The 21,436-nt window shown below is 39.8% G+C and overlaps 1 protein-coding gene across 2 annotated transcripts; it reads left to right on the top strand.

Annotated features, from left to right (window-relative positions):
• The first annotated feature begins 327 nt into the window (after positions 1 to 327).
• LOC311282713 (troponin I, fast skeletal muscle-like) lies at positions 328 to 21,273 on the top strand. 2 transcript variants are annotated; one of them, XM_084396680.1, is made up of 7 exons: positions 328 to 1,159; positions 10,682 to 10,713; positions 10,807 to 10,843; positions 11,441 to 11,569; positions 14,053 to 14,142; positions 18,187 to 18,363; positions 20,878 to 21,167. In XM_084396680.1, exons 2-7 carry the CDS (start codon positions 10,706 to 10,708, stop codon positions 20,962 to 20,964), a joined length of 528 nt encoding a protein of 175 aa, XP_084252806.1. In that variant the 5' UTR covers positions 328 to 1,159; positions 10,682 to 10,705; the 3' UTR covers positions 20,965 to 21,167. The 2 variants fall into 2 exon arrangements, with proteins under 2 accessions (XP_084252806.1, XP_084252805.1); XM_084396679.1 differs by lacking the exon at positions 328 to 1,159 and adding an exon at positions 6,931 to 7,132 and having other exon boundaries at positions 20,878 to 21,273.
• Positions 21,274 to 21,436: the final 163 nt, after the last annotated feature.

Raw genomic sequence — 21,436 nt, forward strand, 5'->3', positions numbered from 1 at the left:
ATCGATTTCAAATTGCAGCATTGGTTATTGGGGGTCAAAATAAATCCAAGACAAAAGGTTTGAAACAGATGTCTGCCCCTGATTTATAGAAAACACCATACTATGATAAAGTACACATTCTCAAAAAAAAAAAAAAAAAAAAAAAATCATATTCAACATACTTTTCACTAAAATTGTTCATAAAAAAGAAAATGACCAGCAGAAATTTGTATTGGACGTCACTTTTGTCAATTAAAGGTAATTAATTTAGTATGCCCTTACTGTAAAGTATATAGACTATAGCATATAACGTTCTGCAAGCAAATATGGGAAATTAAATATAGTTAAATATAATTTTAATTTACCAGCTAAGCTAAACAGGTGACAAGACACTTTTTTTTTTTTCTGGTTTAAAATGAAAGTTTATATTAAAGCCCCGAACTTATAAGTAAGTTGAAACCCAATCCTTACATTTAAAAGTGTAATTCGGCAATTTCTCAAAACAAATAAATAAATAAAAAATGTCGCCATTGGTGCGCAATGAACTCAGGGGTACGCAATGCAGCAAAGGATCCATCTATTGTATCCTTAATTTCACAGGAAACGAAGGACACATTTTAAGGAGCCTTCGAAATTGGGACAGCCTTTGTCACGCCGCAGTGACACAATGGATGCAGCCTTGAATTGGGATGCAGCAGGGGAGAGTTTGGTAACCTGCCTGGAAAGCGGAAAACAAAAATATCAGTGCAAAAATCAACTAAACTACTACCTTACACTTGGAGAATTGGTTTAGGTGTTTTTAACCTAACCTTTATCCCCGGTTTCACACACCTTAAGACTAAAATTCATGCTTGAGCTGTTTTAACTGAAAGCAACTTGCACTGACAAATCTTAAAATATGTCAGTGCAATTGTTTTGTATAGAGATGCACATCAGTTATATTTTTTTCTAAGGCACATTTTAAAAAGCTACTTAAATGCCCTTATTGCACTAAGGCTTAATCCTGGCTTAATCTAAGTCCTGTCTGTGAAACCAGGTTTTTTTTTTTTTTTTTTTTTTTTTTAACATAACCTTTGATTCTTCTTTTCAGAGATTAAGGATGAACGTAATCAGGAAGAGAGCTGGATGGAGAGTTGCAGAAGTCTCTAGCGATATCTACTGGTCATGGTGGGAACTGCAGGTAATCTGCATCTTCAAACTGTAACTAGATTTACATGACTGTGTGTTATGCATAATTGTAAATAACATGCACAATATAACTGTACAATAACTGTACATAACATGCAATTGATAAAACAGGATACTGACTGCATTTTTTTTTATAATCAATGTGATACTGTAGCCTATGTGATGTGCAGTGATAAATGTGTCAATTTTAGTAATCTTGTTGTTGCGTAATGCATAGCCTACCTCATTACATTACCTGTTTAATTAAGTAAGTGGAGTCAATTACCTGTTATGTCAGTGAAGTAGATAGTGAATGGTTATTTTACATTTTTATTCCAAGCATGTGTACAAAATTTGGTTTGGTAAACAGGAGGTTGATGTTACTTTTGGTTTTGAATGTTACGTTGAGAGCTTTGCATTGTGGGATACAGTATTACATACAGCATACTGCAGTAAGTAGTCATGCATACAAAAATATGCATAGTGTGCACAGTATATGTACATATTGAACATGCTATATTGAGTGTTGTTGAGAATGCTGTTCCAAACATTGCCAGTGTGGTAAAGTGTGAGCAAAAATATGCACAACATTACTTGGTTGTTGCGAAGTCTTAAGTTGTTTTTACATTGCTGAGTTACCAAAAAAAAAAAGCCTCAATCGAAATAATTTGTACTTAATTAATTCATAATAATAATGATAATACAATTATAAATAAATTTAATAAAAGTATATTTCACTTGCTGATTCGACACTTTTGGTTCTGGTGTAAATTAATAATGGGCAGCAAATTTCACCATTATTTTTTCACTTGTTGATTTGACACTTTTGGTTGTGGACAATTGTCTTGGACTTTATACTGCCATCTGCTGATGTGAACGCAGTTTTAGTCTTGTGTAGCCAGACCTTCAGACTGATGGCTCCATTGGCCAAGGACCACCCAAGAGACCACCTCACTGACTTGTACAGACACCAATCCCAGTTTGTTTTGTTCAGCGTCATGTTTAGGTGCGTTAAAATGTAAAGTCAATGTCCCTACAATAACAGACTGGCATGTAAAACTCTTGGACATCTTTTAAAGAGTCTATGCCACAAACTTTACATACTTCACATACTTTTGATAATCCAGCATTTAGTTGATCCTGATGAGCGCTCATTGTCACAGTTGTAAGCATGCCGGCTTTCTTCTTCCATGAGGGGGTTTGGCCTTTGGCGTCACAATGGCTTTGTTTCCAGACAGACCATTTAAGATCGCGACACAGATTTCTCCTGAAAATCCTGTATAAAATAGAATTCAACCAATAAGATGGTGACTTCAAAATCCCAAAGTGTTTCACATTTTGTGTGCCTTAAGCATCAGACGTTCGTTCAAGGCAAAGCAAGGCCTTGAGTTATCCCATCACAGGCAAATTTGTTGCCGTTATTCATTTATTCCTCAACCAAAAGTGTCTGAAAACAGGGGAATTATCAAGATAAAGTGAGTAGTATTCAGCTGGTCATGTGATCTCAACATGGCAGCCTCCATGAGAGGGGGCAACCTGCCCCTTGCAGAATAAAGCAGATACTTACATGACTGTAGTCTTCATTTCCTGTAATTAAACATCATATTAGACATTAAATATGTAAAACTTATTTTTTTACAGTTAACAAAGCTATGTGCTGTCTATGCCTCAGCTTCTGTTTGATTCAGTTATTGTTACTTTTACAGAGCTAATGATGGTCAGCTAATGAGGAGAAATTCATCAGTGGAACTGGTCCAAATTAACCACATTTCCTCCTCTGTTGAATGTGAAGTTCTTTAAGAACAGTTCAGTAAGAAAGAAGTTATTTTAGTCAGTCATGATCGACGTTAAAGGAGAACTCCAGTCAATTTTAACATTGAGCTCATTTTTTTTGTACATTTGGAGTGCTGTCAATACAGAGAACAACGACAAAAATCGGTGTTGCCTACACCGTGTTATTCTCGTTTTAAAATTTGCACCCTGTTGACTTCAATGGGGCAAGTTTTAAACCTGCTTTTAGCCTCTTAACATCCTTGATGTGTCATTACAAGTGCACAGCTAATGTGAGTGATTCCTTCAGAGTGATCACAGGTGAATCTGACTGCAGTAGATGTGAAAGATATTAATAAATATGATGTTATTTCAGCCAGCGCACATACCTGTATTTTCTTCCTGTTTTCGGTCGAAGTCCATAAGTAGTAATCGATTGTCGAGTTCACGCGCATGATCATAGGTAACTAAACCTATGCGTGTGAACTCGACAATCGATTACTATGGGCTTCGACCGAAAACAGGATGTAAATACAGGTATGTGCGCTGGCTGAAATAACATCATTTCTATTAATATATTTCACATCTACTGCAGTCAGATTCACCTGTGATCACTCTGAAGGAATCACTCACATGACCTGTGCACTTGTAATGACACATCAAGGATGTTAAGAGGCTAAAAGCAGGTTTAAAACTTGCCCCATTGAAGTCAACAGGGTGCAAATTTTAAAAAGAGGATAACACGGTGTAGGCAACACCGATTTTTGTCGTTGTTCTCTGTATTGACAGCACTCCAAATGTACAAAAAAATGAGCTCAATGTTAAAATTGACCGGAGTTCTCCTTTAAGTCGACGTGCCGACGTAATTGGGATCACTTCAGGGAGCCCTATCATCTTCAAGTGTATACAGAATGAGCCAATGCACATTGTTGTGCGAGATTTGCATCTTGTGCCCTGTCCCGCCCTAGCCTGGAAATCCAGATATCCAGCCTATATCAAATCCAGCCTATATCAGATAACCCGATGTGATTGGTGCAGCTCGGATACAAGGGCATGTTTAATGAGCATCATCACTCGACGCCAGAGTAAACTCGCTGAGCAAATTCAACTTGTGCTCTCGCGAGAACTCTGGATTTCCAGGGTAGTCCCGCCCTGCAGTGCGGGTATAAATACGGAAGCAGATGCACGCACCTTTGTCTTTCTGCTCCGAAGCGGAGCAGAGCTGTCCTGTTCTCTTCAGAGTGTGTTCAAGACTAACAAAATAATCTGCTTCGTGGGAAGATCCTTTTTCTTGGTGTTGGTGTGACGGCGCGATCAGTGGCCACAAGCTTTAAAAGCTCAACAATTGCTGTTCTAACAGCACATACATTTCTGTGTTGGTTCGGTGGGCATTTCCCATTTTGAGATCGCACAGCAGGCTGCACTATCCCTTCTTGTGCAACAATAGCTGCCTCTCGTGTTTGGGCATTCAACACGCTAAGGCTGCTTTTGTGAATAGCTCATGTTCTCACTGTCGGAACATGACTATTGCGGTGTTGAGGTCGAGACTGGCTTACCTTAAGGGAGGTGCAGTCCCCTCGCCTATGCCCCGATCTAGTGCCTATTCTGGTCCCCAGACCTGAGGATCACCGTGAGGGCTTCCCCACCGAGTCAACCTTTGTGGGCGCCTCACGCCTCTGCAACACTGCAAGCCGTGGAGCTTCCGTTGGAGCGTGCTGGTCCTTCTCATGGATGACCAGCCGTTTCCTTTGGGGCTCTCGCTGATGATCAGATGTCGATCGCAGCATCGGAGGGGGAGCTTCAGTCTTCTGGGGATGAAGACTCGGCTGCGTTGCCTCCTTCTGTCTCGTTGCCCGAGACGGACCAGGAGTGGATGGCTATGCTATCTCGGGCTGCTGAAAAGGTTGGGCCCCACCGTGTCCAGAACCTTCTAGGCAGGGCGATTGGTTTCCCGGGGCGGCTCACGTACGGGGCGGTATGTGGATATCCCCCCGGTGGAGCGGGCCGTCGCGATGCAACTGTGTCCGGCGTCCGCTGCCTGTAAGTTCTCGTCCGGTCTCACGGGCAAGGCTTACAGAGCCTGTGGACAAGCTGCTTCCGCCCTCCATGCTATGGCGCTCTTGCAGGTCCACCAGGCCCAGGTGCTCATGGACATGCATGAGGGTGGTTCTGACACAGAGCTCCTGAAGGAGCTACGTCCGTTGACCGACCTTGCTCTCCAAGTGACGAAGGAGACTGCACGTTCGATTGGTCAGGCAATGTCCACCATGTTGGTCCAGGAGCGCCACTTCTGGCTCAACCTGGCAGACATTAGGGAGGTCGATAAATATCGGTTCCCAGACTCCACCATCTCCCGGGCTGGGCTATTCGGCGACACAGTCAAGAGCTTCGCCCAACAGTTGTCGGCTGCCCAGAAGCTGACGGAGGCGAACCGCTGCCCGTCTGCCGGCCGAAGGCGCCCTCCTGCGACGTCCTCTGCTCCCGCTAAGCCTCAGCAGCAGCCTCCAACCAGGCCACAGCGCAGAGCCAGTCGCAGGAAGGCGGGCCAGACTCTGTTAACCTCTAGACAGCGCTGAGAGATCCAGAGAGAGCTTGTTTGAATTTGCTGTAGTATTAATACGAATGTAGTACATAATTTAACAGTAGGAGTGACAGCTACATTCATATAGTATTTGCGTGTGTCTCGACAGTTACAAATAAAGCCACAATAAGCTCATGGTGTGAGCTTGTTAATCATATTGATAAATGACACAGAGGAAACTATGACCAATAAGAGGACTCGCATGTGACTTGCACAAACACATTTTGGTACACTTTGAAGGGTTGCCTTGTGAAAGCGAACAGAACCAAGAAGAAAATGCAACATTGTAACAAATTAAGTCCCTGTTTCGGAACAAAACAAACAATCTATAGATGTGAAATTGCCCTATAGGCTATATCATGTATATTGTGTGAAATTGTCCCATAGGCTATATCATGTATAATGTTCTGCATAAACAATTTCTTGAAAATGGCTAAAGACTCAGCAGCTTGGGTTGAGATAGGCAGGTCATTTCACCAGCATGGTACAGTCAAGGAAAAGGACAGTGAAAGTGATTTTGTGCCTCTTTGGGATGACACCACAAGGTGACGTTCGCTTGCAGAACGCAAGCTTCTGTTGGGCTCTGAAGTGAGTTTAGGTATAGGGGTCCAGAGCCATTGGTTGTTATGTAGGCAAACATCAGTGCCTTGAATTTGATGCTATTGGCAATCAGTGCAAATTTATGAGGAGAGGTGTGACGTGTCCTCTCTTCGGCTTGTTAAAGACCGCTCTGGCTGCAGCCAGGAGAGGACCAGAAGACCAGCCAGGAGAGCATTACAATAGTCCAGTTTGGATAGAACAAGAGCTTGGACAAGGAATTGTGTAGCATGGTCGGATAGGAAAGGACTGATCTTCCTAATGTTGTATAAGGAAAATCTGCAGGACCAAGCAGTTCTAACAATGTGGTCTGTGAAGTTTAACTGATCATCATCCACAGCTCCAAGGTTCCTGGCTGTCCTGGATGGAGTTATGGTTGACAAACCTAGCTGAATGGAGAAGTTGTGATGGAGTGTTGGGTTGGCCCACCACAAGCAGTTCTGTCTTAGCAAGGTTGAGTTGAAGGTTTCTGAAAATAGTCCACTACCAACCGTCTTACGTTTATTAGTAAGCACTGCTGACTTTGCGACCCAGAGGATCATGTTAGGTAAAAGCAGGGGGGAGCACAATAAATCACAATAAATCAGTTGCTTCTATTAATTAAACATAAGAAACGTAATCCTTACCAAGCAGAAATGGCAGCTTGTCTTCTTCTAAGTTGTAGCCAAAAAAGAAAAGAAACAAACACACCCTGCATGTTAATCAATTCATTTGGCAGATGAACGACTCCTGACAGCCCTTATCAGATCATATTCAACAACTGCCTTGACCTAATTCTTCTTGTTAGTTTCATTATCCTGACATCTGGAAATTTGTTTTCTCCAATAGTCTATTTTAAGCAGTGTGATTGGCGGACATTAAAAGTGGATATTTCAAGAGGCTGGCAAACCAACTGTGGTTAGTACCTTACCATAAAGAGGGGAGATGAATGATGACGCCAGGCTTATATACCGGTTTATAAGTGTAGTCTGCTAGTGGTCTGCTTCCTTCAGATATTCTTCTTTCAGGGCTGAGCTGCTGCTAAACTTTCTCATATAGGTGAGGACAATGTCTACCTTTTCATGGTTTGATTCCATTTTGTCTCAAGCATCCAAAGATGCTTGACTTGTTTTTGAGGTGTTATTCACTTGGAATTTACTGAACTCATGCTTTGGATTGCATTTTTAGGATGACAAACGTATTTCTGTAAGCAGTTTATAGTGATTTATTTTATTTGGAACTATAAACTAAACTAAATAATACATATTTTTTATTTCATTAAGTGATTATTTTAGCATTCATTTTGAAATTAATTTGTAAAAAAAATACAAATAATAATAATAAAGTAATTTTAGAGTATTGTACACAAATTATGTAATCCTAAATTTGTATTAAAGATTTTATTTTCTTGCTACTGAATTAAATGCCAGTTGAATATCTTGCAATGCGTGTTGGACTGCCAAAATGACCTTGGCACAGAAATGACATTTAAATGACTGTATGAACATGAATATGTATACTGAAATGCCACTACAAATGCTAATACATTTATTGTTTATATCATTAAAGGGATAGTTGAACATTCTGTCATCATTTACTCACCCTCAATTTGTTCCAAACCTGTATTAATTCCTTGTGCTGAGCACAAAAAGAGATATTTTCAACATATATTGTGGGTTTCTATACCATTGACTTCCATGGTATAGAAAATAACACTATGGAAGGCAATGGGGACCAGAAACTGTTTGGTTAACAAACATTCTTCAAAATCTTCCTTTATATTCAAAAGACGAAAGAAACTCATACAGGTTTAAAACAACATGAGACTGAGTAAATTATGACAGAGTTTTCATTTTTGGCTGAACTAACCCTTTAATGCTATAAAAACAATTATTTGCACAAAAAAAGAAAGAAAGAAAGAAAGAAAGAAAGAAAAATAACCCTTCCTTAGATATCTCTGTCGAACCATCCTAAGCTTTGAAGGGATCTGTTATAAATACGCAAGAATACAGCATAATAAATATCTGAATACAGAAAAAAACACGATCTGTGTGATTTATACAGCTGTCTGCAGACAGGGTCAGATTAGGTGTATTGTTGACATATCACAGATTGTTCCAGAAGCAGGGAGACTGAGATACTGGATATGAGAGGGGGAAATTCACACCCCTCCCTCTGGATCGCAAGACATTTCCAAGTGCTGGTTCAAGTGGCGGCTCCAGGATTTGTTTTCTTCGGGGTGCTAAGGGGGGGCTTAACAGTTCAAAGGGGGTGCTAAGAATAAATAATCCCTAATGAAAAAAAGTATACTTTATTGTATTTAAAATATATTCCCTTTTTCAATAGTACATTGCAAATATAGGCTACTATCTTTAAATATATTAAAAGTATATTAGCATCATGCTTTTATGTATTTTCATAAAACAACTTTTAACACACTTTCAAATAATTGTACTTTAGTATATTATTTTCTAAAAAATATATTAAAAAAATATATACTTGAAGTGAAAATTCTGTTTTTTTCTGCACTTTACTTAAAATATATATTTTAGGTAGCCTATATTTTTAACTGTGTGATGAAAATTATCATTGTAACAATGCACTGAAGTATACTTTCAACATACATTATAGTATACAATAGTATATTGTACAAAGTATAGCTAAGTAATATTTGTTTATTAATGTGCATTTGTTATTGAAGACAAAGTGTACAATTTGTAGTATTTGGAATTTAAGTCAAAGGTATTACTGAGCATAGCCTATACTTTTTAATCAAATATAATACACTTATAGCAGAGCCCGTCTACGGAGAGCCTGCCCACTCCCTATTAAGTCCTATTGTACCGAATTTTGGTTGTAGTTCCACGAGAGTTCCACTGGGGGCGATCGCCATGAGTGCAGAATGAATGGGAGTCTATGGGGCTAGACGGCTAAATTTGTCTCTTTCACCCGATTGCCGTTGAGAAATCTCAGATTCGATAGTAGGTTTTGCAAGTTCAACATGGGTTATAGGTCGAAAGTTGAATGAACGAGTACTTATGTCCTTTCGATTTCTTACAGGTTGAGTTGTTGTTGCCCATAACACGCTAGCATTCTGCTAATGAACGCTGATTGGTCAGTGAAGGACTGATTACGACCAGAGATACCGCTTGATGGCATGGTGTCATCCGCAGCGGGACCAGAAACAAACAAAACAAAAAACTCGTCTAGCACGTGTATTTACCTGTGTCAGCTGTGTTGTCGATGCCTCGAGAGAAAACAAAGTGCAGAGCGCGAAAGCACCAAAGTGACTGAAGGATTGCCGTAAAGCAGTATCTCTGGTCGTACGATGTGTATGACGTCATTGACACTTTAAAAGACTTTTTAAAGCAAATAAGTGACTCGAAAAAATCTAACACCCAGCAATGTGTCATTTCTTTGCATCTCCTTTCGAATACAATATTCAAATTACTAGACAAAAAATTATATCCTGGGAAAAGTGTATTTTGAGGGGTATACTGCCATAGACCTCCATTCATTCTGCACTCGTCCTGTGAGCGCCCTCATATGGAATCAAAGTGGAACTGCAACCATTTCAGAAGCCGGAAGTGTACTGAGAGTGAAACTTCTCGCCTTATTAGACATTCTCTGCTTATAGTATATGGCTTGTATGTTTCGAAGACTCGCGTAGTGAATTTGTAATGTACTTGTAACACAAATAAAGCATGTAATTAGTCCCTACACAGACATATACTATAACTTGTTGACTTGCAGTCCCATAGACATTATAGCCTATTCGTTTAGCAACGTATTATGTCCATGTATATATTATAACAGATAGTGAGGGCTTTAAAATGGCGGTAAGCTAAATTAAGGAATGCGCTTATGCTTTTAAAACGCGAACAAAATGGAAAATAGCATGGGTGTCGAGACGTGTTTACAAAAGTTGAACTTTTGACTTGCAGCATTTTAAAACATGGCGCGAGAAACTGAAAAAGCTGAAGAGATGCAATAACGGTCGAAGATGCTTGTTTAATGCATTAATCTATGTGTTTAGATCTAAAACAACCTTTTCTCTTTATTTTTTTTCATCACCAGGCTAGCTAGGGCGAACAAAGGGCAATAATTTATATAAAAATCTATATTATTTGACGTTTATAACGTGAGTGAATCTTCAAAAAGATCAGGGTAGGCTATGTTAGATACTCACCAATAGCAGATTACAAGAGGACAATTTGTCTGTTATCTTCTGAACTATTCGGAGATGTGTCAAAAGTCCGTAGTCTTTTTCTTTATATTTAAAGTAACACCACCATTTTTTGAAACGGGTTATTCACCGTCTCCCCTACATTTAGATAGGTGGGCAAACGCATTTTTGTCTCAGTCCATGCATTTTCTTAGTCTGGCAGTGCCACCGCTAGCTTAGCTTAGCTTAGCATAATGAATTAAATCCTTTGTTGCCGGATAGCATGTCGTGATCGAGTAAAAGTGATCCAAAAAAATATATATAATAATTACTTTGTGTGGCCTGCGTATTCACAACGAGTACAAATAGCATAATAGTTAATAGTTGTTTCATCTCTCTAAAAATGTCTAAATTTTTTTTGCTCTGTTTTGCACTCTGTACAGGGGTGAAGAAAACAGGGGCACAAAATGTCTGAGTGAGTATATGAATATCTTATTTCATTGATTTCATATCAAAGAAATGGGAATCTATTATTGTTAAATTGTAATTCTTTCATCATCCATCACAGAAAAAAGATGACATCGAGCCGCAAGCACCATCTCAAGGTAGAGTAAAGAATACAAAGATGCTTTTGATACTATATAATATTATAAAATATTTATTGAAGACCTCATGAAATAATATTTGAATTTTGTGACTGTTTAATATAATATAATATAATATAATATAATTAAGGAATAATTGATGACGGGTCGTTGAATTATTGTAAAATAATGCATAACCGAGTTGGTAATGCGGTCATGGCACGAAGCGGAGTAAGTTTATCTGCTTCAAGAACAGTGCCGTCATTACCTAGCTAGTGAAAATGTCATGTAGGTTTTAAGTTGTTAAACTATTTTACTGATATTACTTTGTCCAATCAAATGGTTTGTAGGATGAGAATGTCCCTCATTCTAATTCTAACAGACCAGCAAGTAGCACATCACATCATGGCTTTGACATAAAAAGTAAAATCCGACCCTTTGAAATGTCCCACCCTCCTGTTTCAATAGGAAAGAAAACTGTGCACATCATGTGATTACATGTGGTCTTTACAATAGTGTAATATCTTCTGACTGCTTTTATGTTTGTCAGTATGTGTGTTGCTGATAAAAGCACTATAATGGTGTTGTATTTGACTAACTGATGTATTTGCCCTACAGAGTTTGGTGCTTAGCATTGCAAAGGGCCTTATGGAGAAAGAAGCCGCTCAGCTAATTGTAGATAAGGAAACTTACATGACAGAAAACTGCCCTCCTCTGTCCATGCCCTCAGCTACAGCGGATCTGCAGGTCTGTCACCACATTCACCAAATGTTCAGAATGCTAATTTAATTAAAAGTCCTTGTATGAATTTATATGATATATGAATATGATTTTCGTTCTCTCGTAGCACATGTACATCACTTAGATGTTTATGTTTTCATTTGGAAGAATTTTTTGTTCGATTATTTTAAGTACATTCTTTACAAAAACAGTAATTCGATGAATATATCATTATATCATTACCATACTCATGAACTTCAGGGATATTATAATTACCTAAAACTAATATATATTATTTCAGGTAGTAGCCAAGGTGACATTTGAATTCTAAAATAATTAAAACTAAGAGTGAAATAAAAAGTTATAGAAACTTTTTTAAAAAGCACAAAAAAAAAGTACAAATTTGTTTTACTAAACCTTAAAACATAAAAACATTTAGCCTACAAAAAAAAAAAAAAAAAAAAAAATTTGCATTTTTTTTTAAAAAGTCATTCGCAATTTTACTAAAATCTATAATATTAATAAAAGAAAAACACTTATGCACTCATGGTATTTACACGGCACTTCGAAAGTACTTCAAGAAAACCAGTGTAAGCCCGTATAGAACGGTCCAAAGGAGGCATCCGATAGAACGGGTGAAGGTCTCTGTCTTTCTGCGTGGCAAAGTAATTTAATTCCATTTAAGCTTTTATCTGACTCCATTTTATCACAACCTCAAATTTAGGTTAGATTGCCAATTGGTTATTGGTCAATTATATAATAGTTTAGCAATACATTTGATTGTTCTATTTAACTCTTTACTTATATTTTACCCGTTCATATTAGGAAGCTATGTCGCTCAGAGGTCCTCATGCCTTGTTTAACGTGGGTCTCACGATCACAAGCTTGCCAGCTTCGGTCACCAAACATTCACGCTTACACAATCAAAGATACTTTGGTATAGCCCCCGTGATTGCATACACTTGAAATTAAAGTAACGTTTACTTCAGTAGAGGTATGGCCACTACTACAGATATAAGTCAACCAGCTTTACTTGTCTTATAATAGCTTTGGATTGGCCATGCCGTGATTTCCCACGTATACCTATCTAAACTAACATTAAATTAAAACAGAGGTAAGACACACCCAGATTTAGGTTGGTCACGCAGCACTTTTGCTACCCTAAAAGGAAATTCACTTCTTGTCTTTGCAAAACACGTACATTTGAATTAGTGCCAAATATTAGTTGTCGCTAATCTGATGCAAAACTTCCGTTTAATCTACTTGGGAAAACAATTTCAGACGGAATAAAATCAAATGTAACAATTTATTATGTCAGGTAAATGTATCATGCCAATTTCATAATCAGTTTATGAAAGATAATAAATACAAAACATCAAATGCTCTGGAATAAAGAGAGAAGATGCGAACCTGACATTATAAAATACATGATGCGGAGTGCCTGCATACACTCTGCATCACAGGCTAATTTGAGTTACAAATCGCCACAAGCCTTTCTTCAGCATCTCCCTAAATACTCAGACCAGGGCAGAAACCTCTTTTCAAATGTAAACATGAGTTCACAGTGGGAACTTGCATTCAGAGTTTACACCTTTTGGGAGCAGAATGCCATTTGCCTGGAAGACACACCCTCCTCTGTGTGCAAGTTATCTCTAAACTCTTAAGAACTTTATTACCTTTTGGTTTACTTCTTTGGGAATGAGACATTTCAAATGATACCAAACATGTATAATACTGTATGATAATTGTTCATATTAAACCATATCGATTTTTGGGTGAATTCAGGTAGGGATGGGTGAAGAGAATGATATGTAAATTGGGAGGTGATCAACTCAAGTGTGATCGTGTCTCGAATGGGGATGGTAATATAGCAAGAGAGTTAAAATGTTCATTTCCTTTATTTTCTAAGAGAGTAGCCCTCTCTTCCAGTTCTTCCAGTTTCTCCAGTCTTACACCATAGACGCATCTGGAAAACATGAAATATATTTCAATTTTACTAGAATGGCATTTGAAATATGTTTTTCTTGACGTTTATGGTTGTGAACGAACAAATAGGCTCTTAATATTGTTTATTAATGCTTGATTTTTGTGGCTTTTAATAATACAATACAATACAATACAATACAATACAATACAATACAATACAATACAATACAATATAATATAATATAATATAATATAATATAATATAATATAATATAATATAATATAATATAAACATTGATGTACTCATCTTATTTAGATGGCACCATGAAATACTTAATCTTCTCTTTTGGATATTAGAATGGCATTCAAAATATTTTTTTCTTGACATTTATGGTTATTGTATGGAACAAACAAATATGTTCTTAGTATGTAGGCTATATTAGTGCTGTGCAGATGTTTCACTGATGTCTCAGTGATGTATATGCGACTAGGCATGATAAAAGTTATATTGCATACTCTTGAAACATTATGATGCAAAAGATGGTTAGAAAAGAGAGCTTGACTCTTTCAATGTTGCCATTCAGGAACTGTGCAAGAAACTTCACCATCAGATCGACACGGCTGATGAGGAGAGATATGACTTGCAGAGCAAAGTGGGCAAGGGAGATAAAGAGGTAACTTATAAACTATAATATAATGTTTTACTATTATACAAAACATACCTTATGATGATGATGAAGGTGATGGTGATGTTTCTGTTTAGTCTATATATTGAATTCCATATCAAGGGAACTTGAGCTGCGTCGAGAACGCCTCTGCGTGATTGCACCATGAAGCACGTATGAAATCAGTCCAATGGCGTGACGGAACGTCATGTGACGTCATTGACCAGGAAACTATAAAGCATACCTAGAACAAACAGTCACTAGCTTCTGTGTCTTCAGCAAGCGCTCTGTGTTAAACTGTCTCTGTCTATTTATTGTTGTTTGTCCACAAGCACAATATATATAGACAGGAGTATAATGGCGAGCAAACAGCATTTTGGATCATGTGTTCCTCCCTGCCCTCGCTTCAAAGGGGGCTGACAGTGTTCATTCATAAATTCCCGACGTGTAACGTTTGCACTGTCGTAAGTTTTAGCTCTGCTTCAGTTGGCTTTCTTCTCGAGGGAAGAAAGTCAATAGAGATTCTTGGCTCGGATCTCGCGTTTGCCGAGACAGCGCATAGATTACGGGTCTGCAGTAAAGATTCTGTGACTTGATCTCAAATCTTGTGTGCGTCGAGGCACCACATAGATTACGGGTTTGGAATAAGAATCTAGTGGCTCAGATCTCGCGTTTGCCGAGGCAGCGTGTAGATTTGGGGGTCTGCATCTCTGCAATAAGAATCTAGTGTCTCATCTCGCGTTTGCCGAGGCAACGTGTATATATATATATGCACAGGGAACTGAGCAGACAGGACAAGCAGTTCCCTTTCTCTCTTTCTCTCATGATTGTGTGCAAACTAATTATGTTTGTTAGCAGACTATTATTAAGGCTATGGTTCTTTTTGTGTTGAGATTATAATATGAATATTCAGCCTGTCATTCAGACTATGCATTCTTGTCTGGTTGATATTTGGCTGCATTTAATTTTTGAGAAAATTAAATATGTACTCATCTGATCTTTTAATTATTTTAAGTCATTTAATTCTGAGGAAATATTTGGTGAATTCCCGGGGGGAAATGGATAGCACCTCATTATATGGTGCCCTTCTCCCTTCGGTGCCCTCAGGGGCCTTTCTGCCAACCCCACAACCTTGTGTGCTTTGGGGTGCAGCGATCTCCAGCGAGTTCTAGTCTCTGTGTCTGACTCGCAGAAGGAGGGTTTAAGAGGGGTTAGTTCGGTTGTTTCCTTCCGGTCATCCGTTTCAGGACAATGGATTGGCTTCTCGAGCTATACTAGAGACCAGACTCGAGAGGCTGGTACCTTTAGTAATCTCAGCCGTAGTCGTCTTGGGATAAGACAGATCTGAGGACAGTCATTATCTCAAAGAAGGCTTCGACTAAGAAAAAGTCCGGACACAGAGGCCGTCAGACTTCTGAGGGCAGTCCCCTCCAGGGAGAAACGGATTCCACCTCATTACACGGTGCCCGTTTCTCTTCGATGCCCTCTAGGGGGCGACCCTCCGAGGTGGGCCGCAGTGCTGCCAGTTCAGTTGTTCCCTCCCGGTTCACCGTTTCAGGGCGCCGAGGTGGCTGTTTAACCAATACCAGAGGCCAGTCCTGAGAGACTGATCCCCTTAGCAGATTTTCTGGCAGCGTGCAAACTACTGCCAAATATATCTTGTTGGGTTCTGCTCACAATAGAAAAGGGTTACAGAATTCAGTTCGGTTCTCGTCTGCCCAGATTTCTAGGAGTCCTCCCTATGGGTGATGGACCCCGAGCAGGCTCTGGTTATGGAGCAAGAAGTACAGACTCTTCTGCGAAAGGAGGCTATAGAAAGGGTTCCTCCTCCCAGCAGGGAGTTAGGGTTTTACAGCCATTACTTCATTGTTCCAAAGAAGGATGGAGGCGTACACTCAAACAGATTGTGTCACAGATTCAGTACGAGGACTGGATTGTCACGATAGATTTGAAGGACATGTACTTCCATGTAGCAATCTACCTCATCACAGTAAGTTCCTGAGGTTCGCTTTCGGGGGGGAAAGCATACCAATATCAGGTTCTTCCCTTCGGCGGCCTAGGTTTATCACCCCGCACTTTCACGAAATGCGTGGATGCAGCTCTGGCTCCACTGAGACTCCAGGGCATTCGCATGTTGAATTATATCGACGACTGGTTGATTTTAGCTCATTCCGAGCAGATGGCGGTTTGGCATTGAGATGTCATTCTGTTTCACATGAGAAAGTTGGGGCTGAAGCTCAATGCCAAAAAGAGTGTGCTCCTTCCAGCTCAGAGGACCACTTTTCTAGGTGTGGCTTGGGATTTGATGACGATGCAGGCACAACTATTCCCTGCTCGTATAGCATCGATTCTCTCAGCCGTAAACGGGGTAAAACTAGGCCAGTCACTCACTGTGAAACAGTTTCTGTGAAACACTTATGGCAGCTACATCCAACGTAATAACTTTTGGCCTCCTGTACATGAGTCCCCTGCAGTGGTGGCTTAGAACCAAGGGGTTTTCTATGAGGGGAAATCCGTTTCGCATGATCAAGGTCATGCGGCGTTGCCTACGTGCCTTAGTCATGTGGAAGAAACCTTGGTTCTTTGCCCAAGGCCCAGTGTATGGGGCTTCTTGCCGTCGCGTAACGCTAACGACAGATGCTTCCTTCACAGGTTGGGGGGCAATCATGAGTGGTCACTTGGCGCAAGGTCTGTGGCAGGACCATCTACTTTACGGGCACATAAATCGGCTAGAAATGATGGTGGTGTTTTGAGCTCTCAAACACTTTCTTCCGGACCTGAGGGGCCATCATGTGCTTGTCCGCATGGACAACACATCAGTGGTCTCTTACATCAACCATAAACTGGCTCACCAGATCCTCCTGTGGGCCCAAGGGAATTTGCTCTCTCTAAAGGCAATTTACATCCCTGGGTATTTAAATCAGGGAGCAGACATTCTGTCGAGGCAGGGGCCGAGGCCAGGGGAATGTAGACTCCACCCCAAGGTGGTGGAGCTCCTATGAAAAACTTGGTCGAGCGGAAGTACACCTGTTCGCATCTTAAGAGACGACACACTGTCCACTGTGGTTCTCACTCAGTCAGCCAGCTTCTCTGGGGCTGGACGCTATGGTGCAGACGTGGCTGAGGTCACTCCCCCTATCACTCTGCCCCCGGGAGTTCTGGAGAGAGTTCGCCGGGACGGGCCTGTCTTCTGTTAATAGCCCCATTTTGGCAGGTCCGAGTACGGTTCTCGGACCTAGAGTCTCTCCTCGACGGCTCACCTCTGGCGATTCCGCTCAGGAGGGACTATTTCTCTCAGGCAAGCGAGTTGATCCTTCACCCCTGCCCAGAATTGTGAAAACTTTGGGCTTGGCCTCTGAGGGGGCCTAGCTCATAAGTTTAGGTCTCTCAACCGAGGTTGTTGAGACCATCCTCCACTCCAGAGCTCCCTCCACGAGGAAACTCTACGCCTTCAAGTGGATATTTGTTCACTTCCTGGTGCGGAGAGCACCAGCTGGACCCAGTTATCTGCCCAGTGGTTGCAGTGCTGGAGTTCCTGCAGGGGCGTTTCTCCGCAGGTCTATTCTCCTCCACACTAAAGGAGTACATGGCGGCCTTAGCTGCTTACCACGTCCCTTTAAGTGGCGTATCCTTGGGGAAACACCCTCTAAGTTTCCTTCGTGGCACTGTGAGGCATCAGACCAAAAGACTAGGAGTATGGCTGCTTCTAAAACATTAGCGTCAGGAGTTTCCCTCCAATATGTTTGTGATGTGGTGGAATGTTGTCTCGGGTTACGACTGTAACCCTGGTTCCCTGAGGAGGGATGAGACGCTGCGTTGCCCTGCCATACTCCCTGCATGCCTGTGAGCGACTTGTTTCAGCCTATCAGAAGCTAGTGACTGTTTGTTCCAGGTATGCTTTATAGTTTCCTGGTCGATGACGTCACATGACGTTCCGTCACACCATTGGACTGATTTCAGATGTGCTTCATGACGCAATCCCACAGCATCTCGACGCAGCATCTCGTTTCCTCCTCAGGGAACCATTTTGACTCTAGTCTAATGTGTGTATAGATTGAAGAGCTGAAGATCAAGGTGGTTGACCTCATTGGCAAGTTCAAGAAACCCGCGTTGAAGAAAGTGCGCATGTCTGCCGATCAGATGCTTCAGGCTCTGCTGGGCTCCAAACACAAGGTGTCTCTGGATCTGAGAGCCAACCTGAAACAAGTCAAGAAGGAAGTCAAAGAGGAGGTGAGTGAAATATGATGCTGTGACTATTCCTTTGTGCTTATAGTACAGAACAGATGTGAAGTTATATAAATCCATGAAGCCATGAGAGGCCGTGCATTAGTGATTTTACCATGGGTAAATCCCCCTAATTGGCCTCAAGTCGCTCATTGCTTGTAGCATAGGTGAACATATAAACAATAATATAAATATTTGTATCACTTATCACATTAATATGAATAAAAAAGTAATATTTATTATTAAAACAAATAAGCCATTAGAGGCTCTTATCAACCGTTAACCATGGCAAAAATCATGCTAACGTATGAGCTCTCATGATTTACTGCTTTAATAAATGTTTATTGAGTAAGTAGTTAATAATGCATTTTTGTGGCTTCCTTTGGTTTATATGTCAAGTCACATTTATTTATACAAGTCACATTTTAATTGTATATAATACAGATTGTTTCAAAGCAGCTTCACATTAATAAACAGTGTTAATGTTGTAAAATACATCAATTATGAAACAAATTCAATTTAAGCTGTAAAGCAGCTCTTCAGAAGGTAATATTAGGGCTGTCAATAGATTTTAATCACGATTAATATTCTTTAACGTGTTCATTTTCTCATCATTTGCTATATCCAGCAAAATAAACTATCCGATTGAAGGATGATTTTCACAAAACTGCCTTTTCGGCAAGTTTTTTTCACGGTAAATGAAAGGACACTTGGAGTCACCTAATAACCAAATGATATAAACAGTCCATATAGCTTAATTCATAAATTTATGCACACAAAAGCACACACGAAAAAAAAACAGTTACAGAACAAAACTTTTTAGAGTTCAGTGTACAGTATGTGTACAGTGCAACAGCAAAGAGCTTGTTTAGAGCTTTTTAGAGCTTGTTTACGTTTTAGACATGTCAAGTTGCAATACTCAACACAGAACCACATGGAGATAATAATAATAACAATAATAATAATAATAATAATGCATTTTATTTAATGGCGCCTTATCATAACACCCAAGGTCACCTCACAAGCAATATACAGGTCACTGCATAAGACAATACACAACAAACAAGCCGCATATACAGATAAAGTACATTAAAAACTCATTACAACATGTTATAAAAAAGCTTGTATAAAAAGATACGTCTTAAGACGCGTTTTAAAAGTCAACAAGCAATCGCTATTGCGAACATCAAGGGGAAGAGAGTTCCATAGGCGGAGGGCAGCATAACTAAAAGATCTGGCACCCATGGTAGTTAGTCGAATCCGAGGTACCATAAGAGAAATTGAAGATGAAGATCTGAGAGCACATGAAGGAGTGTAAACATGGATAAGTTGTGTAAGATATTGGGGTGCAAGATTATGAAGTGCCTTATAAGTAAGTAGCAAGATCTTGAATTCAACTCTATACTTTACTGGAAGCCAGTGCAATTGCTGAATAACTGGAGAAATGCGTTCAGTAGAAGGTGTTCTAGATAGAACACGAGCTGCAGAATTCTGAACCAACTGAAGCTTATGTAGCAATTTGGCGGGAACACCTGTGAGAAGAGCATTACAGTAGTCTATACGTGAAGTGACTAGTGCGTGAATGAGAACTGCAGTATTATTATTTGAAGGAAAGGGACGGAGATGACAATAAATAAATAAATAAATAAGAATCCCTAAACCAATGGCCTTGACCTGACTACATTATATGCCTACTACACTACAGTACATGGATCCATTCAGAATGACTAAACACAGCAACATGACAGATAACAAAACTATCCTCCTGAATGTGTGTGGAAATAACGTGAATGTACTGAAATGTGTCTGAGCATAAATACAATGTGCGTTTGTTTGCGCATCAATATCACAGACTTGCGCGTTCTTACTGTACAACACATTACCACAGTCGTGTTTACAATCCTCATCCATCGAGACTTTGGTTTGCTTTATCCAGCCGAGAAACGTTGTCCGGTATCATCTGTTTATACAGCGGTGAATGTTTTGACATTAAGTCCGGTCACACAGAGCGATGCGTGAGGGCTCGCGCTCTTTAGACACAATCACATAATATAACAGAGCTCGTGTTTCAAACCTAAACAGACACTGGAATGAATAATTCACTGAGTCTCTATTCTCTCTGCCATCTCTGATGTAATCAGCCTGGTTTTCTTTACATTAGCGCTTGTTTTGGGCTGATTGTTTGAATGCATTCGCTAATTGGATAATTTGACTGAAAACTTTCTTAATGGCTTAAAATGATCTGATCGCAAACAGAAGCGAAATCAGGTTAAAGGGTTAGAATAGAAATTTGCGTCAGTCTCATAAACTCCTGACTTCTAAGATCATCTAACTGCGTGACGTAAATTCCGTTAATGATGCAATGGTGCTACCAAGGTTACCACATCATTATTTTAAGCGTTAAGGATTTTTTAAATTAATTGCTTGCATAAACACATTAACGTTGACAGCCGTGATATACAGGCCTATGTTTAATTGAACTACCATTCCTTCACACTCAATTCCTCTCTCATAATCCAGGTTTCAGATGTTGGGGACTGGCGTAAGAACGTTGAGGACAAGGCCGGTATGGGCGGCAGGAAGAAGATGTTTGAGGGCGAGGCCTAAATTCCTAGATATTTCTTTGTTTAATGTAGGAATTCGTCAGTGCTATGCAATCATTTATCTTTTTTTTTGCCATGGTTCTATGTCTTTAACTTTCAGTGCCTCAAATAAGCATTTGTTTCATGCAGTATGTATATGTCCTGAAAGAGAATTGTGTATCATCGCTGAGCCACGACCATTAAATGAATGCTTTTGAGGAAAATCCCATTTCTGTTTGTTTTATTACGCATGCTTTGGTTCTTTCACTCCCTTACACTCATTGACTAGTGCTTTGTTTTGACTTTAATGAATAAATATTATAGTGCTGAAATTTAATTTGGTCGGTGCACAGTTTCCAGAAGAAATATGGGTGGCATTTTAATTTAATTTAATTTGGTTTGTGCACAACTTCCAGAAGAAATATGGGTGGCATTTCAACTCACTTTTGCTGTATGGTGAGTAACTTAAAATACTTTTTTTTTTTCTGAAACATCTC

Source organism: Rutilus rutilus (genome assembly GCF_951802725.1).
Source record: "Rutilus rutilus genome assembly, chromosome: 23".
Lineage (NCBI taxonomy): Eukaryota > Metazoa > Chordata > Actinopteri > Cypriniformes > Leuciscidae > Rutilus > Rutilus rutilus.

What these genes read in the sequence shown, in the direction of transcription:
- LOC311282713 (XM_084396680.1), top strand. An exon ending in CAGCTACAGCGGATCTGCAG is followed by an intron (nt 11,570 to 14,052) that starts GTCTGTCACCAC and finishes GTTGCCATTCAG; the next exon opens with GAACTGTGCAAGAAACTTCA. An exon ending in TGGGCAAGGGAGATAAAGAG is followed by an intron (nt 14,143 to 18,186) that starts GTAACTTATAAA and finishes ATGTGTGTATAG; the next exon opens with ATTGAAGAGCTGAAGATCAA.